Raw genomic sequence first — 18442 nt, 5'->3', positions numbered from 1 at the left:
TTTTTCATCTACCATCCATGTACCAGAATGAAGAGCCTGGTTTTACTGAAACATAGCCCACCAGTATCCCCAAAAGGTAGACGAGGCTTCTGCTAAAAACAATCCTAAATCTCAGGTTCCCCATTTGGTCTCACTCCAGTGGGCAAACAGGTGCATAGGGAGTGAGCAGACAATATGCAGCTTTACATGGAAAGGCAATTTCTCCCCACACTTAAAAAAAAAAAAAAAATCACAGAAAACCACCACCCCTTTCTTGGCTAATCACTCATCTAATAGAAGAAAAGCTTGCTTAGTTACTAGCTTTCTCAAGTGCATCCAGGGGATTTTTGCCAAGAATGCTGGACTAATCCCAAAATAAAAACAATGCTATGTCTCACTGTATAGGAGAATCAGCTTTTTTTAAAACATTGTTCTTGGATGAGGAGCAATCCACACAGACCAAGGCAGCTACTTTAAAAGGACAGCATTAGACTTGCAGCTCAGGCTGTCGGGCACTTATGTCAGCATTTATATGAAAAGCAAAATATAACCAGGCTCTTGATTTTCATTTTTGTTTCTAAACACTCAACCAGACTCGCCTAGCAAATGGTACTGACTTCCAAAAGCCCTGTCAGCTCCAACACTGTTTCTACATTGAACTCATCTGGAAATCCAGCCATCCCTTTAGGTTTTCCATAGCATCCTTCCTCGACAGTGACAATGTGACCAAGAACTAGAGGACCATAAAATCCAAGTTCTAGCCCCAGAAAGATGCACAGGTTTCCCCAGTAACAAAATGTAACAGGGCTGAACAATTACCTGTTACTCCATTCCTGAAGAAATAGCACATTCTCCACAGCTGCACACACTAAAAGAAGTAATCCAATACAATAGTCTCAATTTATTTGAAATAATTCGGTTTGAAAACTTTTTAATTTAAAATTTACAGCACATGTGGGGAGGAAACATGTTTTGTTACAACTAAAAATTATCAGAAGAGTGCTGCAGGGTTGTTTTCTTTAATTTAACACTGTCATGGCTTTATTCAAAACACAGTTGCACAAAATCAGTTACTCCAAAGTTTAAGGAAAGAGTTTGATAAGGAACCGAAACACACTATATACATACTGCCATACAAAGAGCATTAAAATAGGACAAAACCTCTACAAAATATAAAACCCACCCTTACATATTTGCATGAAAAGACCACCCACCAAGCAAAAAAGTTTCAAAAGTTATCTGGAGGCTCTGTATTACTTATTTTAAAAAAATGCTATGCTGTTTAATTGCATGCCAAGCTGACAAATACAAAACTATACTTAGATGGTGACACTGAGGAAAAGACAAAGTTACTTAGAAGTTTTGTGTGAGACTCAGATTTTTAGATGTAGCGGCTGATGCACAACCCTGCAAGTTGTTGTTAGAAGTGTTAAATCTGCCTATCCTAGGGCAGGTCTGCTAACCCCTTCTGAGTTTATCCTCTTCTGTCCAATTAGCTCATCCAATGCTAAAATTGGACTCGCTTACTGAAACAAGCCCGGTACTCAAATAATTTTAATCCATTAAAATAGAATTTTTCCATTTATAACTAATTTTATATGCATCAGTAAGAGACGGTTAAGGAAAACCCTGACAACGAGGTACTTTAGAGTACATGCTTATAAATAAGAGATCTCAATCATTCGCCGAGACTAAAAAAAAAAAAAAAGGCAAAAAGATGGGAAAACACACTTTTCTATCTCAAAGCTGAGCATGAAGCAACTGCCTTGAACACAGAGCCTCCACGACAAGATAGGATGTGCACTTACCTAAGGTTTCTAGTCATTCAGTATTCATACACAAACACAGGAGCTTAGATTGTGGTTGCAAATGTAGTTTTACCACTACTTTTCTAGTGTCTTTACAGATATTCATTAAAAAAAATGCAAAACCCATTTAGTCAGTTCATTTCCAAGTATATTGCCGTCTGCCTGACTCATCTCGTTCAGATGCCTTTAATGGCTGGCTATGCTTTACAGCTACATGAGAAACTATGATTTAAGGCTCTATTCGGGGCTGGGGAAAAACCACACACACAAGAAATTGGGCTTTGCAGAATTTCAACCCTGCAGTATCTGAGATTTAAGAGTTGGAAGTCACATTTAAAGTCTGCTAGTGTGTGAAATACCTATTAAATATTCACAGGTAACCGATCTATGGGTGACTGACTCTCCCTTAGGTCCAGGAATCTCCCTCTTCCCCACCCTCGGTGTCTCCCTCAGTTTAATGGCAGCTATTGTCAGCCAAGACAGATATAAAAATAAGTCTCTTGAATAAAGCTGTGTGTGATATTTGGTTCAGTACCTACGTGAAACAATGTAGATTAGTTTCATATCATGACTACTGTTTTAAGTCCATATCATGGCTGAAAGAGGAATGCTCTACGTCTGAACTTGTTTCGCAGTGGCTCAAATAGAGAACATGAATCCAGTGGGGCAGAATTATTAAAGACCTGCTGGTCACAATCAGGCTGCTAGAAAAAAGCTTGTCTGCATGTCTCCTGTACTTGCCACCCACTGTACGCAATGGAACAAGTTTCTGCAGCCATTCAATATAAAAAACCCTAAACTATTAACTAGTATTATACACGAACTCGAATGTTTTGCCTATGACCAGATTTTAAAAATTTAAAAGGTGACCTGGGAAGAAAGACTAACTTCTGCTCATCTTTCCCCCTTCAACGATTCTATAAAAGGGCAGGGGGGAGGGTGTTTGAAAAAAAAAAAAAAACAAAAAACAAAACATGCTTGAAGGAGTTACCCGTTAACTTCTGCATTAGAAATGCATGTATTTTATAGCCAAACACCATGATTGTTGCAGAATTCCCAAAATGACAATGCAAGAGCGAAGCGAGTGAAAGTTTAACACAGACTTCTAGCGAAATGTTTTACAACTACAGATTATTTGCTTTTGTTAATACCTGCAATGACTATGTGTTTTTGAGAAAATTTACAGGTTACAACCTTTCAGTTTGCCAAGATACTTTCTTGAAGGTATCTAGTGAATACTCCAGCAAACACTGACCATCTGAACAAGCAGGAAAAGAAAAAGATCTTCTGAAACCCACTTAGGCTTTACCATGGAACACACAAAACGGATAGAAGACACAAAAAAAATATTACAGGAGTCACCTTTTAAAAAGCTGAAATGAAGGTGTAATCTAGTTGTCGATTTCAAATAGAATCCCTGGTAAACTCAGACTCCAGTCAACACCTCATTGAAGGGAGACTAGAATTTGCCATATAGCATTTTTGAGTTCAGCTTTTTAAGTATAAAAACTTAAAAAACTTGAAGGAAATTCACAATATTAAACCCATGTGAAGAGGGTATTTTGACTCTGGGCTAACGATGACCAACACAGCAAGCTTGTATGAAATTAAAGAGCTCCAAATAAAAGTCTAGGGGGAAACTTGACAATGGCTTCAGTAATTATAGGGCTGAAAATTGTTTCCTACATATAGGTTCACTAACAGGCTATTATATCTTATTTGGAATGATAAAAAGGGCAAGAATAGTAAAACCACACTTCTCCTATAAAAAGTTAACATATTATCTTCTGTAGGGACATCTATGGTACATGGAGACATACAGATCTGCATAATCACTATTGCGTATTCTGTAACTTAAGAGTCTGGTCCTACTTGTGTCTATAACAAATTAATCATCCTCTTCCTCGCCTTCGTCTTCAGGGTCTCGTTTCCTCTTCTCCCCTCGAATGCCCTCTGCTAAGGAAGAGAGGTATGCAGACAGCTCATTAGGTTCCGCTCAGACATCATAAACATCATGTTAGACTTGCAGAAAAGGTAATGTAAATAGATTACTGTTTGTTTGTAGTTAATGCATTCACTGCTATAACATCTGTGTTGCTTATGGCTCTCAAAAAAAAAAAGATCAGTTTACATTCCACTGCATAATTCACACAGGCCACATTAAACTAAGTTCAAGCTAAGCATGTGATGTTCCGTACAGCAATTACTGATATGAAGTAGATTTATAAAAAAAGATTTTCTGTTAACCTGTATTTGAGAACTAAAATGGAAATGCTTTTGTGCCATCTCCCTAACTTTAGTTGTTAGAAATGGCACACACCCTGCCCAAAACCCAGCAGTTTCTGCAGATACCAAGCAAAACGTGCTCCGCTCTCTCCCCAATGACAAACTGATACAAGCATCTTGCACAAACACCTTTGAGCTTATTCTTAGAAATATGCTTAATTCAGTCAGTGGACTATGCGCTCTTGTGGTGAAATCCTGAAATGCAATTTTCTTAAATCTAATAGATTTGTTTTCCAGCAGTCATTTCCTGGCTAATTAGCCATCCTGACCGCCTGCTTTGTTGTCTTAATAGATTCAAAGACTGCATTTTTAAGGAGCAAAGAATTAGCATTACTCCTTCATAATTTCAGTTTTTTCAGGCACTAGATAGATCTCCAAGAACTGCTGCATTAAGCCAAGCGTACAGATGAGATGGGGACTAGTCTGGCGAGAAATTCTACAATTTGTCTGCAGTTTACACAGACTTCAGGATTAATACAGAACTTTGCTGCCAGGGATAGTTCAAAGATGAGGACAGAGTTCCCAACCATTCGAAAAGTGAAGTTCTGGGAGAGCCTCATAGCAAGAACCGCGCAGAGGGAAAGCCAGCTAATTGTAAGATTAAGCTTGAGAATTCTTTAAAGGGCCTTTAGCAGCTGCTGACTGGTAGTAACAGGGAACTCCTATACAGTGTCTCCATCTTACCGCTGGGGTCACACAGATGCATACAACTAAGCCACCCACAAACCAGAGTGCCCCGATTTCTGCACAAGACCCAAGAATAAGCCTTCTGCTGAGAGCGCGACTTCTGCTCCAGCAGCCCAGAACAGAGAAGGAGCATCGAACATAAGGCTGGTCCCTACCCTGAACGCCTGGGAAACTCAAACAAGGTGCAAAAAAAGAATTGAGTGATTTGTTTGTCCTGTTTAACTTCTTGCAGATCCTTTTTAAAATATCAAAAAAAGATAAAACAAGAAGTTATTTTATGAAAAAATACCAAAGGAACAGCATCAGCCTGCAAAAAGGCCGCTTCTTCCGTATCAGTTCTAGACACTCGGTACGCTGTGCCGTCTTAAAGCAGGATGAACCACACACACCGGCTTTTTTTATTTTGCAAGCTTTTGAACTATTAAGCATGTGTTTGACATTAAAATACTAATTTACAAAACGAAGAAGTTCCAGCCATTGATGAAAAGAGTAGATAGAAAAAATCCGATTAGGCTCACTAGCTAAGCCGTTAGACAGGATACTGGGTCAAGTTTGCCTCTGAAGAAAGTTCTACTGGAGAAGCCACTTTCAGCTTGACAAAGGGAAAAGATACAGCAGCTCCTGCTGCTGCCAGGGCTTTGCCACTGGAGCCGCTGGTGCGTGAAACAAGGCATTTTAAACACATGTAAATAACATTTGCAAGGTATAAGGAAGAGTCCCTCTCCTCTCCATGTTGGAACATCAAAACTTCTAACTGTGTAGGAGATGCAGTATCTTTCATTTTAGAAAACCGCTTCAACCAGAGACTTTGAAAACTCTCATTTCTTCTTTATCTCACAAGTGGGCAGACAAAAAAAAAAAATACCAAATACTGCACAGCTATTTTACTACCTGCTCGAGCTCTTGCTTAAACCGATCCTAAAATACCTCACATACCTTCAGAAACAGACCAGCCAAGGAGTGATTTATACCGTTAAAGCACACGTCCCAAACTTGCAAAGTTAGAGAATTATAACAAAAAAAAAAAATCTATTGTTTTAGTCACAATTTTAGTAACTTGAGAACTTACCTTCTTCCTCCTCATCACCTCCTTCTTCAACATAGTCATCATCATCATCTTCATCCTTTACAAAAGTTGTGAAATACTTTTAAAATTGCCATTTAAGTTTTGCTTACATGCTGATCCCGAGCAGAACTTTCAGAAAATCCCTCTCACTCTGTTCAGAGGTCACATTCCACATTTACTTTTTGCTACAGGACATCTGTGCAAGGTCAGGCAGCCAAACGGACCGCGGAACGTTTAATCACCCCAGCCAGGGCATTATCTGGCCCGGTAATTCTCGTTTCTTTGTTTTTCCCACTTATCACTACCTTACGCCAGTTCAAGAGTAAGTTATTGCAAAATTAACTGAAGAGGCCATGACAGCAAAGAGAAACGACAAACAGCTTCAGTTTTCCTCTTAACCCGCTGTCATTAAAGGACAAGGAAGCAGAACAGTTAGTATCTTCACAAAATCATTGTTTCTGTGGCAAATGAATTAAGTTGTTGGGATTATTTCTCCTTGTTTTTTTTTTTTTAAAGCTGATAGCTGAAAAATGTAAACCAATTAACAATCAGCAGCCCCAGAAAATTAAACAGTGGTGCAAGATCTCTACCCTACTGGCACCACGTCAAGCCTTGAAGACAAACTGAAGTCTTATTTTTATATCCATCTGCTGTATCGAATTTTACACATAGGGCAATGTAACAAGTGAAAATGTGAAAACTTAAATGAATGCAAAATACAAACTCAGTGTCTGGTTTTGTTGCGCCATGGTTCTGAACTCCTCTAATATTGTCACAGCTGTGTGTGACAATTCCTAGCCACCTAACGAGCAGAGCATATACATAAACTAACGACCACACAAGATTAATTCCTGATATTCTTCCTAGTCACATATTGTTCATTTTCCAAAGAACTCTCTGAGGTCTTGGCTTCAAAACAGATTTAGTTAGTTTTAGCTTCATTAATTGTGTTACAGCCATCAACTGTAAGGGTATTAAGGCAGGAACGATGTTACATTTTAAGCAAGTCATATGAGCGCTAGTTACAAGACCAAAATGAAGAACACCAAAGAGTTGAACTCAAGGTTTTCTGTGAAATGCAGCTGATGGGATGTAAACTCTTATCAAAAGTAAAAGCAGTGGAAGCGATGTCAACAGGGTTTGTCTGAGCGGAAACGTGCGAGCTGCTCACACAGCCTTGTGCACAAAATCCACGCCAGACACCTTCTCCCTCTGAAACCCTAAAAAGAGCACCGAGTTAAGACTCCTGGGTTTTACTCTGTCCAAGAAGCATTTAGGCATGACCAGTTTATAGCTACAAGAATCTATTCATAACCTCGTAAAATGTGCCTATTTTCTTAATACTCCTCCTATTTGCTTTTTTGCTACCTGAAAGATCCTGTAGGCTATTTTCCACAGCTCTTCACACCACCACCAAGAACATTATCAACTGAGCGCATGGTAAAAAACCCTAGGATTTGTTACAGCAAAAACACGGACTTTTCCTTTGTTTCATTGTTCTTGAAGTACCAGTAACTTGTTGCTACTTCATTCTCTTCTTTCACAAAGACAGGGTATTTTCTTTGGTTTTCCAAAATAAATTAATTTATTCTACTTAATATGTATTTCTATTCTAACAATTTAGTTGGTAGTAGCGCAGTTTCAAAACGCTGGGGAGAACGGCTTCTTTAACAGAGAATAAAGAGGCTTTACCATCCTGCAACGTTCAGGGGTGGGATAAAAGTGAACCAAGCCTTGGAAGTCAGCCAGGAGCATCCTCCCAGCTGACAGCCACCGCTCCTGTTCCAGTCAACACTTTGTATTTCAGCGACGGCAGCATTTTCTCTAAAATGTCTCACTGCATATGTATACTCTGTGTCTGCATGGTTCAATTAACACAGAGGTCTGTAGGCAGTTTTTCTTAATCTCTTGGATTTGGCAGAATTTACGAACTTTACCTGAATCTCTTCTTTCATCAGGTATGAGAGACCAACTTCCTCCTCCTCTTCACCTTCCCCCAAATCTGAACCTCCGTCATCTTCATCATCTTCCTCTTCATATTCTCCTGGAGGACCAGCTTCATCCTCATCTTCATCATCATCATCTTCATCTCCTTCTGAAATGAAGGATGCACTTACACAGATACGCTAAAATTCAGTTTCATTAATTCCTCCTTATGCAAGTTCGTATATGTCAGGTCAAGCTAGTTGTAACTTTCTTTGCAGAAGGGTTTGGGGGTTTTTATTTTTTTTAAAATGCAGGCAACACTTGGGAAACAAGTATGATTTTAATGAAGTTAATCTTTATAATTTTTTTCCCCTGAAGAAAGGCTACCAATGCTTTCATGTCACAAGTCTCAGGCAAAATTCGCAATGCCTGAAGCAGCTGTGAATGCAAACTCCTGCGAAGGAGCTGAAAGTTAGTGGAAGCGGACGAGAGGCTTCTCTATAGACTCAAACCCTAAAATATTTAAAGGCAAAACCATCTTAACATATTACCTGTATCTGTTATTTAATCACTTCCTAGTGACTATGAAACAGCTACGCTTACAAAGAGATGTTCTCTCATTTAATTTCTCTGTCTGGAGCATACAATCACTTTCACAGTTTCCGTTAAGCAAATTACAAGAAATGAGAAGGTGATTTAACACTTAAATTCATTTTCAAGTTAATAATCTATTAACCTGTTTTTAAATACTGGGCTTATAGTCACATTCTAAGTACCAACTATTCAGCCTTCCTTCAGTTCTTTTAAACACAAGCTTCCAAACTCCAATGTGTCCAAGTGCTCGTCAGCAGCCCCTTGAGAGCCACGACCCAGCACCCAGCAGCGGCAGCTCCTCGTTTAAGTCATAAAGAAAACACTGAGAAACCTCCATCATAAACAGCTACAGCCTGAATCTCACTGGTTATTTGGGTGGATATTTAGAACACAGACAAGCATAAGCCGCTGCATCACAACAACAGCCCATCATATTTGCTAACATATTTTGGGTGGTTTTGTTTTTTCTCCCTTAACAGCTTTGAGTGTGTCAGTCATCTGTTCAGCCGAGTACATTTAAAGACGAGCAAGCGTCCTGTTCCTGCGACCACATCAGCCCAGACTTTGTAGCCCCACACTGACAGACCTACATCTACGGGCTTCGTTTTCAATCGGGTAACAATGGAAAAAGATGCAGGAATAGCCTCATTAATGACTACAACTGAGGTCAAGTCAGAAGAACTATATACATTTTTTGAACAAAAAATTATATCATACTTGAGCACGGGACTGAAGCCATTACAAAAACAAAGCATTTAAATTTAGTTTTTCATGCAAAATAATGTGTTTGTCCCCTCACTTTGCATCATTCAGTAGTGCCGAAGTGCTTTACTACTGGCAACAACTTATTTTGAGAATATTTCTATCTTTGTACCATTATCTTTAGTCAAATTTCCTTAAACTTAGAAGGCTCCAGCAAGAAGACTCAAAACCTGTGACGGGAGTTTTCCTTCTGTATCAGTATGTTACTACCAACCCAGTTCTAGAAGTCTGCGCTTTAAAAACAAGAGCACGGAAGAAGTCCCTGTACCCGCCACCGCATTCCCATCTTTATTACGGCATGCTAGTTCTGTCCACAGCTTATTCCAGGAAGTTACCTTCATCATCATCATCTTCCGAGTCCGGTGCCTCATTATCCTCCTGATCAAATCCATCTAGGTACGTGATTTGCTGAAGCAGCTCAAAAATGCTGTCTCTGTAATCCTCGAGGTTTGTAATCTCACAGTTGAACAGGTCAAGGCTCTTCAAGTTTTTGAGATTTTGCTGAAAATAAATGAAAAGGGTGTTGTTTTTCACCCCCCCATTTCTTGACACAGTACTTCAAGTTACAGTGCAGTCACGGCTGAAACACAGGTAACCATATAGCCAGCTACAGAGTTTATTTTGTCCCTGTCCCTTCTTCTCTATTCAGTTATTTTGCTCCCCATTAAATGCAAACTTCAGTCAAAAAGGTTTCCAGGTCAAAAAGTAGTGAGAACTCCTAGTGGAAGCGCTTTTGCAGACCAACTCCACGGTGTGTTCGCTGCACGCCCCACACATCCTCCAAGCACCGGGCCACTGCGCACCAACCGCACAACACACATTTGGCTTTGCTTTTTGTTGGCACAGTCAATTTGTCTTCCATCCCGGGCAAAAACTTAACAACTCCAGCAGCCTTTTCGTAAACAGTCTGACTAATTTAATTACAGGCATATCTTGTGAGGAGCAAGCAAGAGGCACTTGGTAGGATTTATAACCCCACTGCAGAATTTGCCTTCTGAACAATAAAGACGAGAAAGCCGATGGCGATTTTTCTCACCTTTCAAACCTTACACACTACAGAAGGAGCCACCTGCCTGCCTTGGCAAGCACCTAGCATCCAAATAAACGTGCTTCTTCTATAGAGCGCTGTAACAGCTTTACTTGCTCTACTAACTGCTCGGTCACAGCACCATTGAAGTAGATGAAGAATCTTTACGAGCAGTTTAAAAAATATGCAGTCGATATCAAAGTCCTAAAAAAAATTAAAATAATCAGCTAGAAAACGGGGTGCACAGATGAGGTGGCGAGAGGCGCTGGCAGCTTCCTCCTGCATTTACATGACCTGCTCCTGGTGCTTTCCAGGTTTGCTCCCAAGTGAGCGCCTCGAACACCCCCCCAGTCACCGCACAGTTTAACGAAAGCTTAAGGCAGATGCTTATTAGACAAACTGTACCTTAACAAATGAACACAAGAGGATTAGCAAGACATAACTTGGCTACTTTTCTTTCAAAGACAAAACAGAAGCTCAAAAATCTCTTATTCAGTCCATCCCGCTACCAACACAGAAGGGATTTTGCAGCAGTACATTTACAAGCGCTGTCTCTAATAACCGTGACACTGAGTTAATCAAGTTGGGGCCAAGTGGAACTACTGACAAACCTAAACCACTGCAGTACCCAATATATAGGAACTATATAGAACACAAGACAGGTAAATTTCGTCTCTTACGCCTTTCAGCTGAAAGGGAATATAGGCAGCTAGAACATATCACACTGTATCTTTGTCCTTGATTTCTTGCATCGTACTAGTTCAAACCCCCCATTTGTGCTTGGAAAATCTGCTCAAACACAGCCCTTACAGCTATGTTTATACCATTCCATTGCAAAAAAAAAAATGCATTTGTTCTTGATAAAAATAAAGAGTATTTATTAAATTTTCCATTAGCCCCTCTCACTTCGTACTTACAAGAGCTTCCACAGTGCCAAGATCTTTGATTTTGTTGCCACTTAGATTTAGATATGTGAGATTTGGACACCTTTCTGCAAGGACCTCCAGGCCTCCTGAAATGATGTTGTCGCTCAACTCCAACTATTATAGAGAAAGCAAATGAAGTTATTTGAATGGTTGGCTTCTTACCATTAGATCCAGACCCACACAGTTTTTAATGGTTCTCCCTCTAACTGGCCAGCTTAATCACAAAGCTGAAAGCTTCTGAAGAGTACCCCAAGTTAAGAAGGAATAGTTGTGTTATCGCTTTGGCTGTCAAAAAGTTCCTTCGAGTTTACTTTAAGAATTATAAATATTCCTTAAAATCTCATGGGTTCGAATACCTAAATTTTAAGTTAGTAGAATACGCAATACTGGGATTCACTGCAAGCCTTTACTCTGCCAGCGATGTGCAACTTAGAATCACAGAATTGTTTAGGTTGGAAGAGACATTTAAGATGGTCTAGGCTGGAGAAGACCTTTAAGATCATCGAGTCTCACCATTAAGCCAGCACGGCCAAGTTACCAATAAACCAGTCCCTCAATGTCACTGGCTAAGGGACAACCCAACGGCCTGTTATCCACCACCGGCGCCCCACAAGAGACGTCCAACCTTCACACCCAAGCATTTCCTGCCCTCGGAGTCGTTGGCGAAGCCCAATTTGGCCGTAATTAAGTAGAGATACCCCCCAAAATTTCAAATCTTAAGAAATAAAGAGGTAGCTGGGCCATGGCATGGCTTCCCAGCCCGCCATCTCCCAACGCACCATCAGCCCCACGCCAGGTCAACCCAAAGGCACAACCACAGGTCATCACCCATGACTTGTGACTTCTCCAAGCACCAGCGGGCAAGGGGGACGTACCTTTCGGAGCTTACTCAATGTGGGAAGCTTGGCCAGCGACGTCAGCTCTACGTTGGCCATGCTAAGGAACTCGAGTTCTTTGAATGAATCGTTCAGCCCTTCGATTTCACCGTTGCTGGATCGGCAGTTGTCGAGCACCAACTCCGTCACCTTTGAAGAGGACAGCAAGCCACTCGTCAGCTTAACGAGCACCAAGAAAACCACATACTTCACCTAAACCACAACTTGTGACTGTTAAATATCCGTTGGTGTTTGGTTTAAATTTAGACTAGGCTTGTGGTCCAAAATCACCGACACCCGCCTATTTAAAAAAATAAAAGTATGTGACAGCTTCCCTTCCTCTCAGCATGCTTCAAATTCTGCAAAACCTGCCATCTAACCCCAAACTTTACTGACGGACACTTTTATAGCTTCCGATGGTGCCACCGCAGCCAGGGCACAAGTGAACCGCTAACTTGTTTCTACAGTCTGCTAATTTCATTCTGCATATTCAAGCCTATAAAAAACATCCAATTTCTTCCTGAACCCTAAACCTTCTGGCTCCAGATTATTTTAGCAGGGAGTCCTGCAGGTTAATTAAGACCAATTAAATAATTTCCTCATGCCAAAGCCACTAAAACGACTCGATAATCGATACAGGTCGCATACTTTGAGAAGCGGTAACAAGGAGAGCAGCCAATTAATTTTAAATTATTTTATCTACAGTGGAACATCCCACTCATCAGAAAGGACATTAATAAGGCGACTCTTCCTTCCCCCTGTACACTTTTAAATAATAACATTTTAAGAAGCGCCCAAGCAGCGTAATTTTACTTTTCAGTTAAGTCTCCTCTAACTCACTGCGCTCCCTGAAAAATATGCTGCAATTTCAGAGTAAAAGAGAATTAACAGAAAAGTTAAAATTACTGAAAAAAAGAAATAAATTGGTTTTGTTCTACCTCAAACCAGGACAGCCAGCGTCATGTAAAGCCTCACTATTGTTTTATTTTTTTTTTCTACCAGAAAAGATGCCTCCAAAGCAGCAGAAAGTTTTGGAGCCGAGAAGGGACCTTCACGCCTTGGCCGGGGGGAGCCGCGGGGGGGCCCGCGCAGGTACGTGCCACCCAGAAACTCGCGGAAATTGCATTCAACCAACACTTTTAGGCACTTTTTGCCCCAAATCCCCCGCGGGCCGGGTCAGTATCGACGCAGCCGGACTTTAGTCCCGGGGCGAGTGAGAGGTTCTGCTCCGGGGAAGGGGGCGGCCCCCACCCCCGGGGTGTGCGGGGGGGTGGAGGGCACGGGAAAGGATCGGCCACGCCAGACCCCAAATTTCCAGCTTTTTCTTTTTTTTTTTTTTTTTTTTTTTGCATTTTTCTCGAGAAACGGGGAAGTTGGCGGCGGGAGGACACCGCTCTCCTTAACCGGGTGGGCATGACCTCCCCCCCCACGCCCCCTGGGAAAGGAACAAGGTTAATTTTTAAAAAAAAAAAATAATAATAATTAATTAAATAAAAGCGGGAGGCGTGGAAGGGTCGGGGCCGGACCCGCCGCCACCGTGACCTGTTTACTCCCGCCGCGCTCGCAAGTTGGAGGCAGCCGGCAGCAGGGAGGGGATTACCGGCGGGGGGACCGGGGGGGCCGCCCGCGCCCCGCCGCCGGCCACGGTGGGGCGGAGGGAGGGACGCGGGACGAGGGGGGGCCGCCGGTCCCACCGCCCCCCGCCCCGGGGCCCGGAAGCGCCGCCCGCGCCCCGCGGGGCTCCTGCGCCACCGGCTGACCCAGATTCGCGGCGGCCCCGCTCGGGCCGAGGCGGCGGCCCGGTGCGGGGGCGGGAGCGCGGCCCGCCGCCCCGCCGCCCCTCACCTTCTCAGGGGCCCGGTTCCTCAACTCCAGAGTGATGCGCTTCTTCATCTCCATCGCCGCCCCCCTCCCGCGGCTCCGCAGTGGCGAGGGAGGGCGGCCAAGCCGCCGCGGGGGTCGCTGCCGGTGCCGGGGCGGCGGCCGCCGCCGCCGGGAGGGAAGCGGGAGGGAAGCGGGAGCGGGGAAGGGAACGCCGCGGGCAGCCGCGCAGCTCCGGCCCCGTCAATGGCCGCCCGCACACTGAGCCTCCATGACATGGCGCATGGCGCCCCCTCCCGCCGCCACGGCCCCGCCCCGGGGCGGGGCTTCCTCCGCACCGCCGCGCCGCTCATTGGCCCCGCCGCGCCGCGGGGGGGGGCGGGCGATTGGCTGGCCGAGCTGCCCGTCCTGGCGGCACTGCCTTATAAGGGCGGGGAAAGGGGGCGGAGCTCGTCTTTGTGCGCGCGGGCGGGAGCGGCGCGGCGGGAGCGCGCGCGCCCCGCCGATGCACGTGGCGGCGGGGCGGTCACGCGTGGGGGTTCCCACGGGGGGGGGGGGTCCCACGGCGGGAGGCGGATTTTGCACGGAGCGGGGGGGGTTACAGGGCGGGGGGGCGGAGGCCGATGCTGCAAGCGGTGGCTTGCACGTGGCGTCCTGCACGGGTGCTTGCGTGGGGTGGGGGCTGCCCGTGGGAGGCTGCGTGGCCGGTTGCCCGGGGGAGGGTGCCCTGCTGCGCCCTCCTGTATGCCCCTGGGGGAGCTTCGGGGAGGCGGCGGTGGTTCGCAGGCCCCCTTGCGCTGGGGTGAGCTGCTTGGGGGGGGTTGCACCCTCCACGGGGGGTGGGGGGCTGCTGGGGGGGGTTTGCAGGCCACAATGGTCCTGGGGTGGGCTGCTCACGAGGGTTTGCACCCCCTGGTTCCTCCCCCGGGGCACTGCAGCTGGGGCTTTGCATGCCCCATTGCGCTAGGGTGGGCTGCTCCTCGGGGTTTGTGCCCCCTGCTTCCCCCGACAGGGGCCAGGAGGGCTACAGGTGGGGGGTTGCATGCCCCACTGCCCCGGAGTGGGCTGGTGGTGGGGGTTTGCACCCCTGTTTCCCCCCATGGGGCCTACAGGTGGGGGACTGCATGCTCCATTGCACGGGGGCGGGCGGCTTGGGGGGTTTGCGCCCCTGTTTTTGCCTGGTGATGAGGCTCCCGGCACCGCTTTGCGGGGGGAGTTGCAAGCCTTGTTGCAGGGGCAAGGTGCAGGTGGGACCTCGGGGTCCCACGTGGCGAGCTGCGTGGTGGGCCAGGCACGGCGGGAGCGTGCACCCGGTTTTTCTGCGTCTCGTTGCACGGGGAATGGCAGACAAGTTTTTGCACGTGGGATTTTGCATGCCTGGTTGCGTTGGGGGCAGGAATTGCACCGCATCTGGGGTGCTGCACGAGTGGTTGTGCAGAGGTTTGCCTGCCTGGTTGTGCCGAGGTGATAAAATCACAAAAAAAGCCACAAATAAAGGATGTAAACGCTCCTCGAATAGGGAAACATGCAGGGGACAATGTGACACCAAAGCAAAACCGCGGGTGAAACCCACTGGGTCTTACCAGGTCTGGCCAAACCTCGGTCCGGGCTTCCTGCAGCCCCCTGTGACTGAGAAAAAGCTGCCGTTATTGCTGCTAATTTGCATTATTTTGTGTTAACACGCGTGAAAAAAGCTTTGCAAACGTACAGGATGTATAGGGGAGGTAGATGCACAAGCAAACAGCTACGTACTAGCATAATCCTTTAGTTTCGAGGCACCTCTGGGTGGGTATATATGGTTTATATACACCCGGAAACGTGTAAAACTTTTTTGCTATTTAAAATTAAATAATATTTCTATATTTAAAGCTTTGGTCCTGGAAGACGCTGATCTCCAGCCGCGCCGCGGCCGCTGAATCATGCCCGTAAGCCACTAACATCCTTAATGCTAAGTACAGGCAGGAGTGCTTTGCCAGGCTGGAAGTGTTAGTCCCTCCTAGACAAGCTATTCCAAATATTTATATGTTGATTCTTTTAACTTTGAGACACAAATAGCTGGAGACATTTTGGCAACTCAGTAGCAGAACAAAAAAAAAAAAAAACAAAAAAAAAAAACCAAAACAAAACAACAAAAAAAGCCATCATGGGAATCTCTGCTGGTCTATTCTGCTTTGTATAAACTGAGCAGAGAAAATATTTCCTGTTTGACGTTCAGATAGTGAGAGTTCAGCCAGCCTGCTTCTCTGCTTATTTCAGAAGGGGTTAAAAATGGGGTCAAAAAGACTGAATCTTGCCAATTTGGTGCTATATTTGGCCTGGAAGGTATTTTATTTTAGGGGAGTCTCGAATAGAAAAAGTCACCCGCTGATGTAGGAAAAATAAGGGGTGGTTTTGCTGGAGGGGAGAACCCGCTGCAACGCTGCTTGTGGTGCGAAGGGCAGAGCATCGCTTCGTCTGGAGTTGGAATGGCTGATACTGAAGTGCTTTCTCCAAAAGACGCTCGGGTGGTCTTCGAAGGGAAATGGCAGTCTGGGAGCCGTGCCATAAGTGGGAGAGATGAGGCATGAAAGGGGAATTATGCTTTTTTATTTCAGATCCTGTTGCTCCATGCGATGCCGATGGAAGTGGTTCGTGTTCTCGGTGACACTGCTCTTGTCGGGGCTGTAAGATCTGACACGAGGTTGGTATTGATGGCCGTAGCGGGACACCCAGGGAAGACAATAACTTATAAATACTAAATGCAGGGGACCAGTCCCAGCCCTCATCGGTAATTGTATAAATCTGCACAAATTCACCTTAACAGGTCTTTAAAAAAGGCGTTACGAACCCCAGGACCCGTTACCTCTGGCCCCGTGGCTTTGAGCTGCTCTTCCCTCCTTGTGTGCGTTTTCCTGTGCGTTGCTGGCGATTTTGGGGGTGAAAGCAGGTCCCTGCTAACCCCCCCCACCCCAGTACAAAAGCAATATCACAAACACCTCGAGTGAGAAACAAGCCCTAAAGCAGGCGCGGCAGTTTCATTCTCGAAGAGGTCAATAAGGTGCTGCTAGAAAACGCGCAGAGAGACCTTGAGAGACCTTCGGACTTCTTGTCCAACGATAACTGGGGAAGGTTTTCAAAGCCGGAGGGAAATCCTCTTTGTGTTAAAGCGGCTTATCCCGTGGAGGTTTGCTGGGAAAACTGGGCGGCCGTTTGCAGAGCCCGGGGTCGGGCGGGCGTCGCACAAGTGGTGAGGAAAAAAAGGGGGAAATTTGGGAAAGCAACTCGTGGAAGCATCCGGACGAGGATGGCTTCACCCCCGGCTTCGGGTGCGGACCGAGGAAAAGGTTTACCATTGGGAAGGACTCTCGGTGAGATCTTGTTTTTCCTATTTGAAATGCAAGTGTGTGTTTCCAAAGAAAAGAATTAAAATTTCAAGTCTTAATAGTTTCACTGATACAAATGTCCTGACTCTTAGAATCACGTGTGAGAACTGCAGGTCCCGTAACGGAAAACCTGGGATTTTCCCCCAGTCAGAGCTCCCCGGGTTGGACCGATGCTTGTGGGAAGGTGCATTTAGTGTTGCAAGAAAAAAGAACATTTATAAACTAAAGAGATTTTGGTGAATAATATCAGCTTCGGGAAAGCAGCGAGGTCGTTTCCAGCTATACATCGTTAGTTGTAATTAGGTCAGGACATACTTTCTCCCAAACACTGCTGTAACTTGAGTATAATTTTTGTCCCTTTCTTCTGGGCTTGAAGTAAATGATAAAACTAAGCTGCGTTTCTAAAATAAACTGGGTTTATTGTATACGTCTTCTCATATTTAACTTCTCTTTGTGGTTTTGTTTGTCTCGCGCTTTTGGAAAGGGCTTGTGGTTTTCTGTCCCTCAGTGTCAGGAACACCACCGTTGAGTATTGATGCCACTAATAATTTAGTAAATTTTTTTTTATTAATAAACTTAGCGTGTTATAAGCTTCATGCACATGTTTTATTTTCCCTTAATTATTTTTTTTTCCTCATTGCAGAGTTGAAAATCTCAGTGCTGTGTATTCAGAAATTATTTTCCGGAGCTCTCCTAGGCAAAGCTCAGCGTTTTTTGTCAACTTTAATAGCAGCGCGGAGCCAGGAGGTGGCACTGGCTGGGAGCACATTTGGGTCTCGCTCCCCTCAGCAGCTCCTGGCCCTGCTTCAGAGCCTCCTGCCTTCCCTAGAAAATAAAATAATTCTGCTTTTCAAGGTTGGGAGCCTGGATAAGGCCGCAAGCCGGGGTGGGGGACGGCAGGACTGGCTGGTGGTGGCACCATCCATGGCACTGCTGCCACGTGGGTGTAGAGGAGATGGGTGGGTTTGGGTTGTGCCGGCTCTGGCAGGTGGGGAATTTCAGCCTGCAGTTTTGAGGGTGAGCTCAGGGGAGTTTAAAGCTCCGCAAACCTGGGGACCGTGCGGCCAGGACCACCGTGAGCTCTGCCTGTTGGGTTGACTCAACCTCTGTTGACTTGCGGGAGCTCCAAGGCCATGCAGGAGCCCCTGGATCAGGTTTGCTGTCCCTCCTTCCCCGTAACTCCTCCAAAGAGAAGCAGCGTAGACACACAGAGTGTGGCATTGCATTTTTTTTCCCACCAGCTGGGCCAAGAGGAGCCTTATAAACTCAGATTTCTTGGCCAAAAAAACCCATTTCTGGCAGTTTGTTCTCCCTGGGGAGCTG

The 18442-nt window shown here is 45.1% G+C and overlaps 1 protein-coding gene across 3 annotated transcripts; it reads right to left on the bottom strand.

Moving 5' to 3' along the window:
* Positions 1 to 860: 860 nt before the first annotated feature.
* ANP32E (acidic nuclear phosphoprotein 32 family member E) lies at positions 861 to 14082 on the bottom strand. 3 transcript variants are annotated; one of them, XM_063357502.1, is made up of 7 exons: positions 13782 to 14082; positions 11937 to 12086; positions 11053 to 11175; positions 9444 to 9609; positions 7764 to 7921; positions 5830 to 5884; positions 861 to 3743 (listed from the first exon to the last, which is right to left on the bottom strand). In XM_063357502.1, exons 1-7 carry the CDS (start codon positions 13833 to 13835, stop codon positions 3676 to 3678), a joined length of 774 nt encoding a protein of 257 aa, XP_063213572.1. In that variant the 5' UTR covers positions 13836 to 14082; the 3' UTR covers positions 861 to 3675. The 3 variants fall into 3 exon arrangements, with proteins under 3 accessions (XP_063213572.1, XP_063213574.1, XP_063213573.1); XM_063357504.1 differs by having other exon boundaries at positions 861 to 3740; XM_063357503.1 differs by having other exon boundaries at positions 7764 to 7918.
* Between the last annotated feature and the right edge of the window lie 4360 nt (positions 14083 to 18442).

The sequence above is a fragment of the Chroicocephalus ridibundus genome, chromosome 21 (assembly GCF_963924245.1).
Source record: "Chroicocephalus ridibundus chromosome 21, bChrRid1.1, whole genome shotgun sequence".
Classification (NCBI taxonomy): Eukaryota; Metazoa; Chordata; class Aves; order Charadriiformes; family Laridae; genus Chroicocephalus; species Chroicocephalus ridibundus.
The sequence above is the reverse complement of the archived record's forward strand: the minus strand, read 5'-3'. Positions and strand labels throughout refer to the sequence as shown.

What these genes read in the sequence shown, in the direction of transcription:
- ANP32E (XM_063357502.1), bottom strand. Translation starts at nt 13,835, where the DNA reads ATGGAGATGAAGAAGCGCATCACTCTGGAGTTGAGGAACCGGGCCCCT. An exon ending in GGAAGATGATGATGATGAAG is followed by an intron (nt 7,922 to 9,443) that starts GTAACTTCCTGG and finishes CCTTCATTTCAG; the next exon opens with AAGGAGATGAAGATGATGAT. An exon ending in TGATGAAAGAAGAGATTCAG is followed by an intron (nt 5,885 to 7,763) that starts GTAAAGTTCGTA and finishes ACTTTTGTAAAG; the next exon opens with GATGAAGATGATGATGATGA.